Here is a 22,217-nt window from a genome sequence, read left to right on the forward strand (position 1 = left end):
TTTATATTCATTCCCAGTATTTACTGGTCATCCCTAGTTACCCTTGTGGTGGTGTTGGGGAGCTGCCTTCTTGAGCCACTGCGATCCATGGTCTGTAGGTAGATGTACAATGCTTTAGGGAGGGAGTTCTAGGATTTTTACTCAGCGACACAATAGACAATTGGTGCAGGAGTAGGCCATTCTGCCCTTCGAGTCAGCACCACCATTCATTATGATCATGGCTGATCATCCTCAATCAGTATCCTGTTCCTGCCTTATCCCCATAACCCTTAATTCCACTATCCTTAAGAGCTCTATCCAATTCTTTCTTGAAAATATCCAGAGACTTGGCCTCCACAGCCTTCTGGGGCAGAGCATTCCATACACCCACCACTCTCTGGGTGAAGAAGTTACTCCTCAACTCTGTTCTAAGTGGCCTACCCCAAATTTTTAAACTGTGTCCTCTGGTTCGGGACTCACCCATCAGCAGAAACATGCTTCCTGCCTCCAGAGTGTCCAATCCTTTAATAATCTTATACGTCTCAATCAGATCCCCTCAGCCTTCTAAACTCAAGCGTATACAAGCCCAGTCGTTCCAATCTTTCAGCGTAAGATAGTCCCACCATTCCGGGAATTGACCTTGTGAACCTACGCTGCACTCCCTCAATAGCCACAATGTCTTTCCTCAAATTTGGAGACCAAATCTGCGCACAATATTCCAGGTGCGGTCTCACCAGGGCCCTGTACAGCTGCAGAAGGAACTCTTTGCTTCTATACTCAATTCCTCTTGTTATGAAGGCCAGCATGCTATTAGCTTTCTTCACTGCCTGCTGTACCTGCATGCTTGCTTTTATTGACTGATGGACAAGAACACCTAGGTCTCGTTGTACTGCCCCTTTACTGAACTTGACTTCATTGAGGTAGTAATCTGCCTTCCTGTTCTTGCCACCAAAGTGAATAACCACACATTTATCCACATTAAACTGCATCTGCCTTGCATCCATCCACTCACCTAGCCTGTCCAGGTCACCCTGTATTCTCCGAACATCCTCCTCACATTTCACCCTGCCACCCAGCTTTGTGTCATCAGCAAATTTGCTAATATTACTTTTAATACCTTCATCTATATCATTAATGTACATTGTAAAAAGCTGCGGTCCCAACACTGATCCCTGCAGTACTCTACTGGTTACCGCCTGCCATTCCGAAAGGGAGCCATTTATCACTACTCTTTGTTTCCTATCAGCCAAACAATTTTCAATCCATGTCAGTATTTTGCCCCTAATACCATGTGCCCTAATTTTGCCCACTAACCTCCTGTGTGGGACTTTATCAAAGGCTTTCTCAAAGTCCAGGTACACTACATCCACTGGATCTCCCTTGTCCATCTTCAGAGTTATATCCTCAAAAAATTCCAGAAGATTAGTCAAGCATGATTTCCCCTTCATAAATCCATGCTGACTCTGACCTATCCCGTTACTGCTGTCCAGATGTGTCATAATTTCGTTCTTTATAATTGACTCCAACATTTTTCCCACCACTGAGGTCAGACTAACTGGTCTATAATTCTCTGTTTTCTCTCTCCCACCTTTCTTAAAAAGTGGGGCAACATTAGCCACCCTCCAATCTGCAGGAACTGATCCTGAATCTACAGAACATCGGAAAATGATCACCAACGCATCCACGATTTCTAGAGCCACCTCCTTCAGTACTCTGGGATGCAGACCATCAGGTCCCGGGGACTTATCAGCCTTCAAACCCAACAGCATCTCCAACACCATTTCCTGCCTAATATAAATTCCCTTCAGTTCAGGTCCTTCAGCCACTATTACGTCTGGGATTTTGCTCGTGTCTTCCCCAGTGAAGACAGATCTAAAGACACTGAAGGAACAGCGATATATTTCCAAGTCAGGATGGTGAGTGCCTTGAAGGGGAACTTGCAAGTGGCTGTGGTGGTCTCATGTTTCTGCTGCCCTTGTCCTTCAAATGGAATTGGTTATGGATTTGGAAGGTGCTATCTAAGGATCTTTCATGAATTTCTACAGTGTATTCTGTAGATGGTTCACACAGTTGCTTCTCAGTGTCAGTAGTGAAGTGACTGAATGATTGTGAATGTGGTGCTAATTAAGCAGGCTGCTTTGTGCTGAATGAGGTCAGGCTTTGAGTGTTGTTGGAGCTGCACATATTTAGACAAGTGGGGAGCATTCCATCACACTCCTGACTCGTGCCTTGTCGATAGCAGACAAGTTTTGGGGAAACTGGGTGTTAAGATCTCAGGTAGATGTCAATGTTGTAACTGTATTGGAATAACATGGTTACTATTGCCAGAATGCTGTCAGGGTCCATAGTTTGAGCAGTATTCAGTGCCCCAGCTATTTCTTGATATCATGTGAATTAGTTAAAGACTGCAATACTGGGGATGACAGGAGGAGGCAGAGATGGATCATCCACTCAGCCCTTCTGGCTAAAGATTGCTGGGAATGCTTCAGCCTTATCTTTTGCACTGATATGTTGGGCTCTTCCATCATTGAGGATGGGGATATTTGTGGAGCTGACTCATCCAGTGAGTTGTATGATTGTCCACAACCATTCACAATAGGATGTGGCAGGACTGCAGAGCTTCAATCTGACCTCTTGTTTATGGATCACCAAGCTTTGTCTATCATTTGCTGCTTATGCTATTTTGCACGCAAATAGTCCTGTTTGATAGATTCACAAGGTCAACACTTCATTCTTAGGTATGCCTAGTGCTTTTCTTGGGTTGATCCCAGGCTTGATAGTAATCGTAAAATTGTGAAATGTGTTGGACCATGAGATTGCAAATTGTGTTGTATAATTATTCTGCTGCAGCGGATGGCTCATAGTACCACATGGATGCCTAGTTCAGGTGCTAGAACAATTCAAAGTCTGTCCCACTTAGCATGATGATAGTGCCATACAATACAATGGAGATTATTCTCAATGTGAAAGTGGGACTTTGTCTCCACAGGGACTGTGCAGTGGTCACTCTTACTGATGCTATCATGAACAGATGCATCTGTGACAGGCAGATTGACAAGGATAAGGACAAGCATGTTTTTCCCTCTTGGTGGTTCCCTCACCATATGTAGACTCAGTCTAGCAGCTATGAAGTTTAGGACCTGACCAGCTTAATCAGTAGTACTGCTGCACTACTTTGGTGGTGGACATTGAAATTTCCCACCAGGAGTACACTCAATTCTCTGATGAAGAGTCATCTAGACTCATAACATTGCTTGCTCTCTCTGCATAGATGCTGCCTGACGCAATATGATTTCCAGCAATTTTTTCTCCCGTACAGATTCTAGCATCAGCAGAGATTTCCTTGTACCTTCTATGCCCTTACCACTATTGTTGTAATTATGGAAACATGGCAGCTAAGTCGAAAATAGCAAGATCACAAACAAAAAGCAATGTCTAGAATATAAACCAGTAATAGGCCCTTTGGACAATTTCTTTGCAATGTTTGATGAGGAATACTAACAAAAGGACTGAGGAGGATACTCTTTAAATAATGCTTCTCTATCAGCATTGCGGGGGGGGGGGGCGGGTGGTGGAGGTGTAACAGACTGGCGTGGACTGTGAAAAAGACATAAATCAGGTTAAACTTTACTTCACCCCTTACTTCACCACAGCAACCGCATAGCAGAAGCATAAGCAATTACAAAATGAGCAACGTCACAGGTCAGCTTTCCTGACATAGAAACAGACAACGCAGCCAGGTGGTCACCAATTTAATGCTGGGGAAGTTACTATGTGAGAACCTTCATTAGAACTGGGAAACGCTGTCAGTCCTACAAAGGGGCTCTGCTGCCTGACTAGATGACAAAGTAAGTAACTTAACCGCAAGCTAGACAGTAAGGTTAGGCTGCATCAAAGAACGGAGGTGGTGGTTGTGAGCTGCTTGATCTTCTGTAATCCATGAGATTTTTTTTGGAGGGGAGCAGTGGGGGAATAAATCCATTGTCAAACAGGATGAAATGAGAGGGTATGGAGAGTGAGGGAGAGCATGGGCTCATGGGCTCACACTGGAGTAATATTCAAGAGTAAGACAGAGACTGGGGTTAGACAGTATGAAATATTAAAGGGTAGAATTTGAGCAACAGTGAAAATAAAATGAATGGTTTATGTGAAACAGTAGGTTAGGACTAATGAGATAAACATTCTATGATCCTACAGCATCTGGAAAATTTTTCATCCAGTATCTTATCTGCTGGGGCAGCATAATTTAAATATTAACCACCAATCTCTTCATTATAAAATACTTAAATCAATCCTAGCACAGATTGGGGGAACAGACTTCAATCATCGCCCACCTTCCAATGGCCGCTCAGTGGATACAAGCCAGGGTTTGGGAAAAAATAAGATCACCAAATTAGGATGACACTTAAAAGCACAGTAAGCTTGAAAGATCACACTGTTGACTGTTACTCTTAGATTCAGTCTGGTTTGTTTGGTCCAGTCCAGCCTTATTAACTTTCAGAATTTGAAAGAATGAATCAGCAAAGATGACTAATATTGTCCATCTCATTTTGGCATGAGAGTCTTGCTTGGCCACTTCAGACAGCCACAAAAAGCCAATCACATTTTGAGGGGGTCTGGAGTCACATTTGGTCTAGGTAAGAACAACAGAGCATTGTCCCTGAAGAGGTCATCTGGGGGCCAGTTTGGGTTTTGAAAGCAATTCAACAACATGGCCACTATTACTAATTCCAGAAATTTAATCACAAATCAAATCTAAATTGCCAGATTGCCCATGGCAAGATTAGAACGCATGCCTCCAGATTAGTCCAGTAACATCTGCTAAGAAACAACTCCAGTCACAATCAGAACACGAAAAGGCCACTGCACAAAAGGCTCATGATTCTTCAATCCCACTGGGTGAGCATCATGCCACTATTCTTACCTTAGGCTCAGTTGTGACGGTGATCCTCATTCCTGGATGTAAGCCTCTAAACTAGACTGACAGCTCTCCACAACTCAGAGGCACAGGGCTCCTTAAAGAGCATTAAACCATGGTTCCTTCTGGTGCCTTATACAGATAATAAAGATCTCGACAGGGAAAACACTTGTTGACTATTACCCCGTGACCCCCACCACGGTAAACAGTCTTCTGGTATTCAACGTTTAGCCTCAACCGTGAAGTACATAATGGTAGGTGGCCAGTGCTTGTGGAACCTAAATACGAATAGCAGCTTTTGCAGGGATTTAATGCTCTATTAACTTACTGAATATTTCGCTCAACTAACCACTGAGTGGAAGAGAACCAGCTCTCTAAGCGAAGGCAAAAAAGTGATTCTTCCTTACCTCTGTACTGATATTGGCTGTTGTAATAATCCGGATAATAACCAGGATATCCCTCTCGTCCACTTCTTCCACCATACAGATCTTCAGTGCATCCTTGCCTGAGGAGATCACAAAATAAAGGTGGATCGAAACATTGCTGAAGATTCTTATTTCAGTCAGTTTGTGTTAAAGATTGGAAACAAGAATGTAGATGTGCCCTGAAGCCTGAATGGCGATGGTTAGAGACAATCAACAACTGCCAACACATTAACATACAGAAGGCAGTATAACAGGAATGTACATGAGGCAGCAAGGAAAAGTTTTGATTAACCTACTTCAGAGTGGAGAAACAATGGAACAGATTATCCAGAGACAGTTGTGGTGCATTCAAAGCAAAAATAGAAAGAATTTTGTTTTAACAAAACTCATGAGTGAGAGTGGTTTAGTAGTGGCATGGTGGCTCAGTGGTTAGTACTGCTACCCCACAGCGTCGAGAGTGTGGTGCTGGAAAAGCACAGCAGGTCAGACAGCATCTGAGGAGCAGGAGAATCAACATTTCAGGCATATACCCTTCTTCAGCACTGCTGCCTCACAGTGCCAGGGATCCAGGTTCAATTCCAGTCTCGGCCAACTGTTTGTGTGGGGCTTGCACATTCTGCTCATGTCTGTGTGGGTTTCCTCCCGCTGTCCAAAGATGTGCACATTAGGTGAACTGGCCACACTAAATTGCCCATAGTGTTCAGGGATGTGCAGGTTATTTGTATTAGTCAGGAGAAATGTAGAGTAATAGTTAGGGGAATGGGTCTGGGTGGGATGTTCTTCTGAGAGAGAGTATGGACTTATTTGGTCAAATGGCCTGTTTCCACACTGTAGGGATTCTTCTATGTACCAAGATACAGTGAAAAATGTTCTCGTGGGTTCTTAATAGGCATATCGCACCACACAAAGACCGTCAGGTAGAAGTGTGCAGAATACAGTGCTACAGCAGCAGAGGTGCAGAGATATCAGAATTAGAATGCGAGAGGTCCATTCAAAAATCGGACGACAGTGGGGAAGAAACTGTTCTTGAATCTGTTCTTACGTGTATTTAAATTTTTATATCTTTTACCCGACAAAAGAGAGTCAAAAAAGATGAGGGAACAGTAAGACAAAGGGACAAAAACAAATTGTTTGAGACACTCAGGAAGCTCTTCAGAATGGGTCACGGTATCTCTCCATAAATACAGCCAGACCTATTAAGTTACTCCATCATTTTCTGTTTTTGATAAAAGATTTCCAGCAGCTGGATTTCCTTGTTTTATTCTAGTGAGTTTAAGTGGATGTGAGCATGTGCATGAGAGAGAGAAGGGTTTGGGGGAGTGGTGGTTAACAGAGGAGGGCACAGGTGAGGCAGGACAGGCAAGATGCTGGAGTTCACTTCTTAATATCAATAACAGGAAGACATGAATCAAGGCAGCCAGGCTTGCACACAGTATCCTGGCAGATGTCAGGGATGTTGTTATCAAACACCCAGAGTAGACAAGTAGAGTGCCAGGAATACAGAAAGTCCTTATGACAGGGAGTGGATGGTCCATTGTATCTGCAGTCCAGCTAGATGATAATGCCTTCAAAAGAGAGAGGGGTTCAAGAAGAAAATTTTAATTTGCAGGCAAAGTTGTGCAACTCTACTACTAGTGCAGACAAGGATCTCCATTTCTTGGTTTCCTCCACCCCCAGCCTCACCACTTCCTCATTTACTTCAGTCAAAGGGCTGGATGGAAAATTAAGGCCAAAACACACAAAAGAAACTTGTCTACAATACTCCCTAACTCCTCCAGCTGACCAATTCTGGGTTGGGTAGGTAGGGAAAGGGGGAGGCTAAAGTAATGGAGAGGGGTTTATGAATGAGCACAACAGTTTGTGAAGGACAGAAAAGTGAAGCACTTTAGTAAATCCCATTCTGAGTCAATTCTGCATTCACTCATGCACCAGCAAGGAGGTTAACAGAAGGGCTCACAATCAACTGGAATCCCATTCCCAATAAAGTTATGGGGCTTTTGGAAAGAGGGTGGGAAGATCAGCAACAAAAAGTGACAGGGATTCAAACTGCTGTTCAGGATACATACTGAGAAGCACTTCTTTAAAACTTCATTGAGAGCTGGATGTGTCTCGCTAGGTCAGCATTTATTGCCAATCACCAATTGCCTAATGGTAAGCTGCCTTCGGAACTGGAACCTATGTGTAGGGACACCACTGTGCTGTTAGGGAGGGAGTTGTAGCATCAATGAAAGAATGTGTATGTTTGAAAGTCAGAATTGTGTGGGCTTGCAGGTGAGGGCATCCTGATGTACCTGCTGTCCTTTTAGATAGTAGGAATTAAGGGCATGCAGGTGCGATAAAGGAAGCAACTTGTGTACTGGTGTCACACAAGATCTACAGACAGAAGCACATTTAAAGTTTATGGAACTTTTGACACAATTTCCAATGGAACATATCCTAACATAAGAAATTCAGAGTAAAGCCTTCCTCTTCTTGCAACTCCATACCTGGAAGTTGGTCGATTGGAAGACTGACTTGCTCGTGAGCTGGGCCGGCTGGTCTTCTCCCTCTCTGATTCCTTGTAACTCATGTTATTAACGTCGTATCTGCCATATCGGGCATAACGGCGATATGGATCATCCTGCAGAAGTGAGAACTGGTTAACAATTGGATCACTGGCAAGGAAACATTATGAGCTTTAATGAGTTCTCTCTCGGGGCCAATATTCATTTTTCAACCATAATCACTAAACTATTTGGTGATTTACCACCTTTTTGTTTTGGGATCTTTGTGCATAAACTGGCTGCTGTATTTTCTACAACATCTTGTCAGTAAAAGCAGGAAACCACACAACCACCTTACGTGGTTGAGCATCTGAAATATCATACGATACAAGGCTATGGACCCAGTGTTGGAAAGTAAGATTAGTGTTGACGTGGGCTAAACAGTCGCTTCTGTGCTTTACAATTCTTACTCCATAACACTCAGGCTGAAAAAAATTCTTCTCCAGTCAACACTTTTTTCCTTTGCTCCCACGTGAAACTGCTGAATTCCAGCAGATTGGGCACCCTTTATGAGTCAGCAGAGGTTACGAGAAGGTTATTTGTGATCATAAGTAGGAAGTGCAGAGTCATTTATTTGCCAGCTAGTCACAGTGACATCACTGGACAAGTAATCCAGCAATCCAAACTAATATTCTGGGGACAGGAGTTCAAACCCAACCACAGTAGCAGGTATACTTTAAATTCAATTAACAAATCTGACACTGAAAGCTAATCTGTGATAACAACTTCAAAACTGTAGATTATCATAAAGACACACCTGGCTCACTAATGCCCTTTATGGAAGGAACTCTGCTGTCGCTATCTGGTCTGACCTACATGTGACTCGACCCCACAATGTGGTTGATTCTTAAACTGCCCTTTGAATTGGCTGAGCAAAAAAAAAATGTTATCCTTGCCAGTGAAACCCAGATGACATGAAAGAATAGAAAAAAAATCCCAAGATGCACTGAAGCTGATTCCAGGCACAGTGATCTTGGCGGTGTGAGGACAGCTGGCTCGATGTTCAGAAGCTGAATCTGGACCCATTTGTGATCCATCCAACCCATCTCCAGGAGAACCTGTTCAACAGATCACTTACTGAATAACAGATCAGAGGAGCAGCATCGCCAAACTCTTCCCCAAGGACAATTGTACAGAGTTCAAAACTCACTCACTGAGCTGTCACTCCTGGTGAAAGAACAGTCACTGGGAAGGGTTCCAAAAAGAGGAAGTCAGAAAGATAGCCAATCTAGCAATTTCAGAATGATCACATTGGTGAACATTGTAAGGACAACAGAGACATAAATTTAGAGGGAACATGAACTTAGGGTTTTAAAGTAGAATAGCTGAAAGCCTGGGTCAGATCAGTTATCTGAAATGGGAAGAGTTAGTTTGGAAGGAGGGCATCAACAAGCATTAAACAAAAGGTAAGGCAGGTTACCTCCAACAGCAGAGCTCTCTGCACAGACGATGAGTATGCAATGAAAGATGAGGAGACTTCTTGTTTTAAGATGTACAGGATAAGATGACAATCACCAAGAATAAAGTTTGGGCTCTGCAGAGCTCTCTGCTTTATGCAAGTGAGTGAAGGGGGAATTCGCAAACTTGCCAGGATGACACAGATTTACAAAGTTGATACCAAAACGGAGAGGTTCTAAGCAGCAGGAAAGGGTGAACGAGCTGAAGCTCCTTCCTGAAAATGGAGAAGGCTAACTCAATAGAGGATTTTCAAAGTAAAACAGGTTTTAATAGGATAGATGTTCAGAACATATTGTTACTTATGGAGGAAGCAAAACTAAGGGCCATCCAAGACAGTTGCTATTAAACTCAATCAGGAATTCAAGAGAAACCCCTTCACCCAGAGAGTGGGGAGAATGAGGAACTCACTTCCTTACAAAGCAGTTAAGTTGAATAATGTAGATACATTTAAGGAGAACATGAGAGAAACAGGAACAGAAGGATATGTTGATACAGCAAGAAGGGGGTTTGGGAGGAGAGGGACGTGGGGCAAAAACTACCATCTGGAACAGCTACGCAAAATGAAAGGATTGTCCTCCCTCCTAGGAGAATGTATGGAGTCAGTGATTGCACTGGGCTAGTGTTGGGATGGACTAGATAACCCAGCCCTTCCCAGCCACATTCCCAAACAGATCAACTTTTCATCATTTATTTTTGAATGTGAATTTTACGCTCAGCTGTCTACGCAGAGGACTGAAAGCCACAGCCAATTGTGTCAGTGTCCACATCAAACACTGAGGTATGAGGTAAGGGACAGCACAGGATTAAGATACGGAGTAAAGCTTTCCCTACAATGGCACCATCAATCACTTCCAGAACTGAAACAGCATCGGGTGAGATAGAGTAAAGCTCCCCCTACTCTTTTAAAGTGAAATTGGATGCGAGCATAAGAGATATAGTTAGTAAATTTGCAGATGACACCATAATTGGAGGTGTAGTGGACAGTGAAGAAGGTTACCTCAGATTACAACAGGATCTGGACCAGATGGGCCAATGGGCTGAGAAGTGACAGATGGAGTTTAATTCAGATATATGTGAGGTGCTGCATTTTGGGAAAAGCAAATCTTAGCAGGACGTATACACTTAATGGTAAGGTCCTAGGGAGTGTTGCTGAACAAAGAGACCTTGGAATGCAGGTTCATAGCTCCTTGAAAGTGGAGTTGCAGGTAGATAGGATAGTGAAGGTGGTGTTTGGTATGCTTTCCTTTATTGGTCAGAGTATTGAGTACAGGAGTTGGGAGGTCATATTGCGGCTGTACATGACGTTGGTTAGGCCACTGTTGGAATATTGTGTGCAATTCTGGTCTCCATCCTATCGGAAAGATGTTATGAAACTTGAAAGGGTTCAGAAAAGATTTACAAGGATGTTGCCAGGGTTGGAGGATTTGAGCTACAGGGAGAGGCTGAATAGGCTGGGGCTGTTTTCCCTGGAGCAGAGGCTGAGGGGTGACCTTATAGAGGTTTACAAAATTATGAGGGGTATGGATAGGATAAATAGACAAAGTCTTTTCCCTGGGATCGGGGAGTCCAGAACTAGAGGGCATAGGTTTAAGGCGAGAGGGGAAAGAAGTAAAAGAGATCTAAGAGACAACTTTTTCACAGAGGGTGGTACGTGTATGGAATGAGCTGCCAGAGGATGTGGTGGAGGCTGGTACAATTACAACATTTAAGAGGCATTTGGATGGGTATATGAACAGGAAGGGTTTGGAGGGATATGGGCCGGGTGCTGATCGGTGGGACTAGTTTGGGTTGGGATATCTGGTCGGCATGGACGGGTTGGACGGAAGGGTCTGTATTCATGCTGTACATCTCTATGACTCTACTCTTCTAAACTAGAAGCAACTAGAAAGCAAATGATCCTCAACACCATCGTCATCATCAAGCACTCCCAGGTTGGGGACAGCACAGGGTTAGAGAGTGAAGCACCCGCTACATTGTTAAACTGAAAGTAAAGCTCCTTTTACACTGTCCACATCAAATACTCCCAGGTCATGGGCAGCACAGGGTTAAATACACAGTAAAACTGTCTACTCTTTTAAAACAGAAAGTAAGGACCCTCTACTGTTCTACACTCCACATCAAATACTCCCATGACAGGGACAGCAGATACACTCTATATTGTCCTCAATCTCCCAGACAAGGGAAGAGTGCATCTCACTTTATAATGTCCCAAACATTCCTGCTGCGTGACCTGACAAATTGCAGGACCCATTGCAAAAGAAACTGCAGTACAAGAAAACTGAAATCAAATTACAACTTGAAGCAGTCTCTGTAGTTACAGCAACATATCAGAAAAGGTCTCCTCAGGGCCTCAACCTAAAGTAACTTTTCCAATCATACAGACTCATCCAAAAGTTCTCAATGTGTTCTTTTTTTTGGTGTCTGTCACAAGCGCAGGAAGAGCCTATTCAGTCTTCCAAGCCCATTTTGTTTATCAATGATCTGCATCTCAACAGGTGCACAGTTGAGCAGTGAAACAGCTTTTGAAAGTGATAGCCTTGGTTTGACCCTGCAATGGTCCCCATAACCACCGATCTGATCTCCTTAAAGCTGTAGCCCTGGTAAGTGGTAATTTACTGAAGCATGACCAGGTTATTCAACTATGAAGGGCATTGGCCGACAGTATCCTCAACCCATGCAGCTATACATTCCAACAAGAGGTTTTGGGAAGTGATTTATTCCCCACACTCTCTTCAGTCCAGGGACACAGTGACTTGTTGCGACAAATCAATCAGTAGATGCCCTTGAAGGCGCCAACATCATTCTGGTCAGTGGTGCCATTATAAGTGCAGCTACTGGAGGAATGCACCAAGTACCACGAACTGCCTGTGCTCACTGACCTACACTGGCTCCCAGTATGGCAACACTTTAATTCAGAATACTATCCAAGTTTTGAATCCTTCCAAGGACTCACCTTCCCTAGCTCTGGAACCTCCTCAGGTCCTTACACCCCTCCAAGATGGCTCTGCTCTTCTAAATCTGCACCCTTGAGCATCTCAAGTTTAGTCACTGCATCACCAGATCCTAAACTATGGACTTCCTTCCCCAAGTCCATCAATCTTGCTACTGTGCTCTACAATAACATGATCCTTAAAAGCCATGTCTTTGAACAACTTTAGGTCATGTGACCTCCTGTGTAACTCAATGTCAATTTGTATTTGACCTTCTTTCACCTTGTAATCGAAGCTATACAAAAATGGAAAAAAAACAGATACCTAACCTAATCTTGACTAGTGGCACGTTACTGAGCCTCTGACCAAAACTGGAGCTATAATACAAACAGAAAAGGTAGCAGTTTTACCTGGTAATACGAATGGTTGCCTCTGGAGTCCGTCAATGGGTAAGACATCTGCTGGCCAACTCTCGGGTCCAGTGTAGGGTATGATGAGTAAGGCATGACATAAGGCTGCTGAGGGTCTGCACCATAGTCCTGGCACATATATGGATAAGCGTAACCATAACCTGCATGTGGCTGCCCTGGTGGATACGGGTGCTGTGGCATCACATCATGGTGGGTGAGGGGCTGGGGGGCAGCTGCTGTTGTTACTGCTGCTTGAGTTGGCAGATGCTGCTCCTGTGCTGGAGGCTGAGTGGGACCAGATCCTGGGTACCCAAAACTGGCCGACGGGCACTGCCCACTGACTGGCAATGACCCTGGTTGGCGCTGGTCATGAGTCACTGGTGGCAGTGGTGGCACTGCCTGCTGTCCACTCACAGTGGTGATTGGCTGTTGCTGTTGGACATCTGCAGTGACCTGCAGGTAGAAACCTGCTTTGTCATTCATGTAGAGCCCTGTGGTGTATGTGTGGCAAGGAACTGACTGCTGTGAGGTGCTGCCAAGTGGCAGAGAAACAGCCGGATTCATGCTAGTTAAGGGTTGATTAGGCACAGTACTGTGCAGTGTGAAATCAAGCAGCTCACAATTGGTGGACGGGTTGGGCTGATCAAACCCTCTGTTTCTCATTTCGTCCTTGCCACTGTCACTGGACGGCTGAAGATTGGAAGTTGGGGAGGTTACAATCACACCAGGGTCTTGGCTAGGAGGAGGGCTGGTGGTGATAGCAGGATCCACTGACTGCCCTTCGCTGCCCGTTCTAGGGGTGATGCGACTGTTTGCGGCCAGGTTCAATGGAGCCTGTGCATGTGATGCTCCCTGGACTGTTGTGACCAGCTCAGGATTGGGAGGGACTGGACTCGCAAAGGCAGCACTTTGGCCATCGCCCCGATCTCGGAGAGGACATTCAGGGCTGGGGATGTGGGGGGAGGTCTGAAGTGGCCGAGCAAGCAGCACAGCTGGGGTAGGTGAGGCCGGAGTAGGGACCAGGAGCGTGGCATAGCTGGGAGCTGTCTGTTTTTTTGGGGCTCTGTCCTCTGCCACCTGGGGAGGATTTTCCATATTTCCAGGAGGTACAGGGTAGCTCAAACCCTTACTGCTATCTTCAGGTGGTTGTATCACTTCCAACTTGGCGGCTGCAGGCACTGCCGGAGCAGCTGGTGCCAACATAATGCCAGCGGAGAAGCTTGGCAGCTCACTCTGTGCCCACAGAGTGGCAGCAGGGCTCTCAGATTTCACCCAGACACCAGACACTCTCGAGGATGGTCTCTTGTGGGACTCTTCTGGTGCAGGCCGTGCCACGCTCTTTGATGTTCCAACGCCAGCATAGAGGTTTGAGTGAGGCTGGGGCATGCGGATGTTTTCCAGGTTATCCGGTGGCTGTTCCAAGTTGCCTGGGGAGATGTCCGATGTGCCAGCACCATGCCTCTGCCCCACAGTGGTCACTGTTGACTGGTTCAACTCCATCACCATCTTTGCTTGGTCCACTTCAACAGGTTTGACTGGGAGTTGGCCATGCGATCTGACTGGCTCAAATGAGCTGTTGGCACTGGCTTGGAAGGTAGTCATAGGCTTTGGGGAGCTGAGGGCAGGAGACTGAGAAAGCTGGCTGTAGTACAATGGCCGCCCTGCACTATCTGCCTCCCTGCCAGGGTGCAAAGGGTCTCGACTCAGCGGGGAGGAGTCAATCTGCTCAAAGAAACGGTTCAGGGAATCGGTGGGAGGTTTCCCGCTCTCTTGTTGGATGAATGTATTTGTCTGGGCGTGGGATCTCCGCAGACTGGAGCCACTGCTGTGACTGGCACTGCTGTGATTTGAAGAGATACTGTCACATCGCAGAGGATGGTGTGCAGGGTCTGGGGTCTCGAGATTTGGTGGTGGTCCTGCCCCACTCACATTTCTGATGGCGTGCAGCCCTTGGTTCACCAATCCTGGCATGGGCTGGAATGCCACAGGAGTTCTGTCAGGCTCAGTGGGCAGGACCTCCTGATTCTGGACAAATTCAGAATTCTCATCATCTTCTAACACCAACCCTCCATCATGGGGCTGAGTGGAATCAACTGCCCCACCAGGTTCTCCGCTACTGATGCTGTAAACACCACAAGGAACAGGTGGTTGCGGGCCTAAGCCCCGGGGTTCAGCATTTCCAGTGCACAGCTCTGGCAGTGGCTGTGCGCTGAAGAAGGGTCCGGTGCTGGGCTGGAAGGCCTCCCCGATACTGGCACTGACTGCACTCGACTGCTCAGGCATCAGGGTTTCTTTGTTCTCCACTTCACTCCCTTTGAAAAACATGGAGATGGTTCCGGGTTCAGAGTCCCCAGGCGGTGGGTCTGACCGTGGGGCAGGACAGTCAGCCTGGTGTCCAGAGTGAGGTATAGCCTGCTGCTGGCACACTTCTCGAGGGGGACCAGATTGCCAATCCTCCGACTGGACAAAGCCAGTGCCAGAGAAATGCTGCTGGTTCTGAGGCAGTTGGGGGAATGGAGATGGTTGGGCAATGTCTTGGTGCTCGGCTCCAAAAAATTGCACCTGGGATTCCAGTGATGGGGAGTGATGCTGCTGGTAGTGGCTACCTGCTGCGTGGCTTTGCTGAAGGGGGACAGGCTGAGGGGCGCAGTAACCACCAAAACCTTGGGTCTGGGGGTCACTAGGCTGAAAGTAGTTCTGGACGGACGGAGGTCGACTGCCATGACTAACTGCCCACTGTGAGGAGCTCTGCTGGAATTGTGGTAGGAAAGTGGGTGGAGCGGGAGGAAAGGAATGGGGCTCCTGGCCCCCCTCCTGCCCATGGGGGTTTCGTGCCACTGGCCGTGCCTGCCCCATCTCACTACTCTCTGAGCCTAGCCCTGTATGAAAATATGAGGGCTCTTGGGGTAGGGCCTGTCCAGCTTCAGCTCCTTGAAGAGGGGCTGCAGGTGTGAACTGGCCAGCTTCACCAAATCGGGGTGCAGGGGGGAGGGGAGCTGGTGCACCATAGGGTTCACGCCGTTCCCCCAACGCACAAGGCATTCCATCTGTGGGCCAAGGGAGCTGACTCCCAGCTAGTCGGTTCAGGTTTGGCAGCCCTCCATTAACAGCGTTTTGCAGTGACGGTGAACTGTTGGCCTGCATCTGCTGGCCAAGTCCAAATGGATCAGTGACCGGTGGCGGAGGCAATGTAGCAGGGGCCCCTGACAGGGGGGTATTGGGCCGTCTGTAGGGAGCATTCCGTCGGAAAACATTGTGGGCCCCCCCACTCAGGGGGGCTCCAGTGGTGCTGCCATCGCCTGGTGATGATCGGGATGGTGGAGGCTGCATTGTTGGACTCTGCATCAAGACTGTGGCAGCTCAAACAATTTCCAGTAATAACGTGGCTGCTGATTAATCACTGTACCTTTTTTTTTGGGGGGGGGTGGGGAGGAGAAGAGAGAGAGAGAGAGAGAGAATAGACAATGAGAAATAAAGACTGGCTTGGATTTTTATAATGTTTCACAACTTCAGGACATCTCAAAGCACTTCACACCATCAAAATACTTTTTTTGAAGTATGAACATCATTTCTCACATCGGAAACACAGCAATTTGTGCACAAGATTCCACAAACACAAAGACAAAATCATAGCATTCCTTTGACTACCCCAGCAAGGTTCAATGAGCAGAAGCAAAAGGGTCCAGCCTGTTGCTAACATATCTTATTCACCCTTCATGTGCTCAGGGACATACTGGGATTCCGAGTTTATCAATGGATCAATTTTGAAATTCCTGTCTTTACTTTCCAATCATGTTCATCCCTATCTTTGCAACCTCCTTTAACACTACAACTCTCTGGGTTCTCGGTGTTCCTCCAATTCTGGCCTTCGTGTATCCTCACTTTTAAGTATCTCTCTGCCACCAAAGTCTACAAATGTAAGAAGAGACAAGGACATTAGCTTAATGCTTCAATGTAGTTCAGTATTTTTCACAATTCAGACAGAGACTTCCATGAAATATGTTATTAGTTCCAATTGGTCACGTGGTTACACGCAGGGTCAGTAATCTAAAGGATTTGGTTAGCCAGACTGGGAACAGGAGTTCAAATCCCACTAGAGTAATTTGCTGGGTCCAGGTTAAATGGTGAACAACCCATGCAACTAATCCCGGCCATTACCTGTTGGGTCTGTATGCACCGATAGGCGAAGCCAGAATCAGTGATGGCCACTGCACCCAAGAATCCTACCAATCCTCAAAGCTCAGACAAAGAAGAATAGATGCATCTTCACAAATAAGCTCTCTCAAAAAATAAGATTGAATGGCAGAAATTTGTGCACTATGTATCTCGACAATCTCATCAGCTATACTAACCTTAGAACCATGGGCCAGAATTCTCTGACAGAGGGACAATGACAGTGAACGTCACACAATATCTGTGGTGTGGGTGTCATTCTCCCCCCACGTTAGTACAAATCTGCTACCAAACTGACAGGAATCTCTAGGTGTCTAATGATGTCATCAAGTAGGGGAAACAGCCTGGAGTATTTGCACAGACAAAATCCCAGCTGCTAAACATACTGAACATTACTAAATATCACTTTGCAAACAATAAAATAAATAACTGTGCCACATTCATAATAGAAGGTGAAACACCAAACCTTTTTTTAAAAAGCATAGAACAATCACCAGAGGAGAAACTTGAATTCCAGTATTTTTCAGGGATGGAGAGGTTTTCCAGTTGTAAATATAAAGTCAGCACACCAGTACAAAACCAGTTATGTCTAATTCAACAAGGTGCAACTTTCCCAGGACATTCACGTCAAGACTAATAGCACAAACTAAGTTTTCACGAGATCAATGATGTTTCATTGCTTACAAACTGTGTGGTCTTCAACAGTAAACCAGTCAGAGAAACTTAAAATTACTAACACAGAATTTGGAATTTCTGTATTTAGCACTGTACATGCAGATTCCCAACATCACTGTTAGCTTTAGTGGGCAGCATGGTGGCACAGTGGTTAGCACTGCTGCCTCACAGCGCCAGAGACCGGGGTTCAATTCCCACCTCAGGCATCTCTCTGTGGGAAGATTGCACATTCTCCCCGTGTCTGCATGGGTTTCCTCCGGGTGCTCCGGTTTCCTCCCACAATCCAAAAATGTGCAGGTTAGGTGAAGGGGTAAATGTAGGGGAATGGGTTGCACTTCGGCGGGTCAGTGTGGACTTGTTGGGCCGAAGGGCCTGTTTCCACACTGTAAGTAATCTAATCTAATAAGTAGCCAACTCAGGCAATTTTGCCATCACTATTGTACAAAGTCCTGAAAATTACTCATATAGCAAAGGAGGAAGCCATTTGCCAACCAAGTCTGTAACCATTCTTTCAAAGAGCAAATCAATTAATCCCATGCCATGCCCCTATTCTTGCAATAGTTTTCTCTAAGGATTTATCCAAATCCTGTTTGGAACCTCCGATCAAAACTGGTTTCCTCCACCTTGCATGTGAATTAGGAGCAGGAATTGGCCATTTGGTCCCAATCCCTGCTCCATCATTCGATTAGATTAAGGCTGAGCTGATTGTAGCCTCAAAACCTGACTACCCCAATAAACTTTCACCCCTTAACTTGACAAAAATCAATCTTCCTCTGCCTTAAAAATATTCAAGGACTCCATTTCCAGTTCCAATGACTCTCAACCCTCGGAGAGAGAAAAAAAAGACCTTATATCTGTTTTAAATGTCCTGAAGATGCAGCTGCATATTTATTGACCTATTCTTTAACCTAATTTGTCAATTAATTTCAGCAAGCTATTTTCATTCCTTCATAGTTGACCTTAAATCTTTAGTAAAATAGTATGAGACCCATTCCTCCCTCGATCAAACTAAACGTATAATACAATAACCTTATGGTTGCCTCTACCTAGGGAAGCCTTCACTATGAAATCATGAATTAAATCTATATCACTGCATCATACCTCTCTGGTTGGTTCCAGAACATGCTGCTCTGAAACTCTGAAAAATATTCTATGAACTCATCTTGGAAGAAATATAAACAGTGAGGAGAACAATGCAACATTCAAATTGACATAGATGAGTTGTTGGAGTTGGCAAATAGATGGTAGGTGAAGTTCAACGCTGCAAAGTGGGAGGCGATAAGCTTTTGCACAAAGAACATGGGAAAACAGTATGAAATAGAAGGTACTATTCTAAAAAATACACAGGAGCAAACACCAGGGTGTGTATATACATTGATCATTAGCATTATGGACATACCTACATCAAATCCTCCTCTTTCTAAAAATTCTGTGATGCTTGGCTACCTTTGCCATTGGACTTTTCCAGTCTAAATGTAGATCACAATCTCTATTATTACCTCAAGCACTCATTATTTCTACCTTTATACTCCAGCCTACTACATGGTTACTGTTGGGAGTCTTGATCCCTTGACCTACTATTCAGTGCCAAATTTGCTGTAGTTCCTTGCAGTTGGCAAGAGCATCACCCTCAGCATGATCCAGGCGGAGAGCATCCCATTGGTACAAATCTCACCTTCCCAGGACGGTGAAAGTATCCCATGAACTGAAGCTCACTTCACCCACACTGGTCTTTAAGCCTGATATTTTTATTTCAAATTCAGTTATTTATGTAAAAATCTTTTCCTCAGGCTCCTTCACATCATTGACAGAAGAACTAGAGTCAATCTCCTTAGATGCATGACCTCAGGTTAGCAGCTCTTCAGCTATTATAAAAAATTCTTAATCATTCCATTTAAACACTTTCATGATTTTAAACAATTTGAATCGCTTAAGTGTTAAAAACTGGCCAAGCTTCTTTTCACACATTTGCATAATTCTAGGAAATCGCTTTAATTCGCTCTCCAAAGCTTTCAGATCCTTCTGAACTGTGTTGACCAGCATTGGACCCAATAATCCTGTAGAAGACAGGGGTAGGTCAGGTGTATAATGGTAATGTCACTTGACCAGTAATCCAGAACCTCAAAATAATATTCTAGGAACATCAGTTTCAACCTCACCATGGCAGATGATGAAATCTGAATTCAATAAAAATAAGGAATAAAAAGCTAGACTAATGTCAACCATGGTCAATTGCCATTAAAATCCCATCTGGTTCACTAATGCCCTTTCCAGAAGAAAATCCATCATCTGTACTCAGTCAGGTCTACATGTGATACTAGACCCATAATGTGGTTGACTTTTAACTGCCCTCTGGACAAATAGAGACAATAAATGTAGGTTTAGCAACTATGCCATTTACAAACAAATTCTTTAAAATATATTCAGCAAAATTTTGTGCATCTTGTCCTGTTTATTTTGATTAAACATTCGGGATTTCATCGACTTGGTCAACCTGTTCTGCAACTCAATGATTTGTGCATCTACTCCCCCTTTAAATGATCTTTTATCTTTGAATAAATTGTAATACATAAATGGGGGTCAGTTAGCTTTGTTGTCTGGATGACTGGTTTGTAGTAGAGTAACTCCAACAGCATGGCTTCAAGTCCCACACTGGCAGAGGTTACCATAAAGGACTCTTTCTCAACCTCTCCCCATGCCTGAGGCATTGTGACCCTCAGGGTAAATTAACACTAGCTGCTTCTCTAACAAGACAGCAGTTCTATGGTCCAGTTGGACTAAAGCAACCTTACCTTTTTTATTGAACACATTGACCTGCAAAGGTAACTTTTACACATACAGTATATTCGAGGTAGTTGTCAGACTGTACATGAACAACTGATCTCTTCTTCATTTTGAATTGTCATCCGTGTGCAGCAGATAGCACAGATCAAACAGTCATGGAATCAAGCCATACTCAAGAGACCACTAAATACATACCCAGCACCAGTGCCAAAAGTCACCAGTCTTTAAATGTGATGGCTAATCTAGCTAACATCTTTCCACTCAAACACTAAAGGCAAAAGAACAGGACTGCTCTCCCAAGTGATCTCTTTGAACATTAATTCTGCAACTGATACTAAAATCTTCATTAATGTATGGAAACGCACAAACCCATTGCTGCATTTCCTAAACTTCTACACTTCAAAAGTACTGAAACAGTTTTGAAGCACTTGGAATGTCAGGAGGATCATAATAGGCATTACATAAATGCAAGTCTTCCTTTCACTTTAGAATAGATCATCTTTGTCCAACTGCCAAAGTACTAGTACAATAAGAATGCAATCTAGCGGACATTGCAGGGTGAACCTTTGAACTCTTGAGCACACTAGTGCTACTTATCCGATTGCCAGCAGCACAACAGTGAGCCAGCACAGCCTTCAACAAATATTCCAAATGCTAACCCACCCTAACTGCATATTAACCTGGCCACAAACATGGAAAGAACTGAAGGAAGACCCAGAATTCAGGGACCTTCACAATAATAAGGCCAGCAGACTGCTGCTCTTCTGGTCCAGAAAATGGCATCCCTAGAGAGATTGCCAAAGGTAACTCAGTCCCAAACCCTTCACTCTTCCACCTGCTATGCATCTAAATCTCCACATTCTCTTGACCGCAGTCAATAATCTCTCCCTTAGCGTGATATCCATTTTTATCTGATTGTGCTTCTGTGAAGAAAAACAAACCTCCTTTCAAACATTAAAGATAGTACATAAATGCACCTTATTGCTACCGGAATGGCAATTAATCAGATGGCAGCCTGTAGATATTGGGGAAGAATGGAATCTTTCTGAACTATGGTAAAGCATACTGAGCTATATAAAGCATAGACAGGCTGGTCCTCTCGTTGGATGCTGCCTGAACTGCTGTGCTCTTCCAGCACCACTAATCCAGTATTTGGTTTTCAGCATTCTGCAGTCATTGTTTTTACCTGGTCCAGATCACCCACAATCCAATAAAGGGCTGAATGGCCTGATTCCACTACGCTATGATGTGGCAAAGAGATTGAACCTGGATTTGTCAGTCAATCTCAAGCTCACCTGATCAGTACAAAAGAATGTTACTCAACTCTGATATTCAGATATGTCCAAAAGAGGGCAGATTCATTGGATAGTGTTCAGAAGCAGGACCCCAGTTCTCACCCAAATATAGAGACACGTGAAGGCTAATAAAAGGCCAGGTCCCATAACATGGCCCAAGGACTGAAGTCGCCAGCTGTTCAAATAATGATTCAGTGACAAGCTGGCTGATTCCAGACACCCAGGATAATTTAGCACACTGTGCTGGAATGCCGGATATCCTGAACAGTAACCTAGTAACAGGACCTGTGTGCATGTGTACATACAGCAGGGTGAGAGAGACGTTAATATGAAACAAACTCTCCCAGATTGAAGACCCTGTGCTGAATTCAAACAGAGAACCTCCCGCTAAAGTAAACAAGTCAGTAACCCTCGGAAATAATGTTCAAAAGATAACATTTTGGAATCCAGTAATGAGTAATTTGAGAGCTGAAGTGAGGTGAAGTGTGAGTTCTTGAGAAACTTTTAGTCTGTACTTTCCAGAAACTCTCCCCAGCTGGGGGTTTTCCTCAGCTTATATTCTTCAGCTTTGTCGTTTAACTGAGATTAGTTACACTTAAAACCAAGATAAATTCATATGGAACAAGA

The 22,217-nt window shown here is 44.7% G+C and overlaps 1 protein-coding gene across 1 annotated transcript in view; it reads right to left on the reverse strand.

Moving 5' to 3' along the window:
• sec16a (SEC16 homolog A, endoplasmic reticulum export factor) overlaps positions 1-22,217 on the reverse strand; it is a 73,195-nt gene that overhangs the window by 47,262 nt on the left and 3,716 nt on the right. Inside the window, exons 2-4 of the mRNA XM_072566040.1 lie at positions 12,664-16,069; positions 7,809-7,942; positions 5,305-5,402 (exon numbers count right to left, since the gene is read on the reverse strand). Coding sequence (XP_072422141.1) covers positions 5,305-5,402; positions 7,809-7,942; positions 12,664-16,008 — 3,577 coding nt within the window. The 5' untranslated portion in view covers positions 16,009-16,069. The remainder of the gene's footprint in view (positions 1-5,304; positions 5,403-7,808; positions 7,943-12,663; positions 16,070-22,217) is intronic.

The sequence above is a fragment of the Chiloscyllium punctatum genome, chromosome 49, assembly GCF_047496795.1.
Source record: "Chiloscyllium punctatum isolate Juve2018m chromosome 49, sChiPun1.3, whole genome shotgun sequence".
Classification (NCBI taxonomy): Eukaryota; Metazoa; Chordata; class Chondrichthyes; order Orectolobiformes; family Hemiscylliidae; genus Chiloscyllium; species Chiloscyllium punctatum.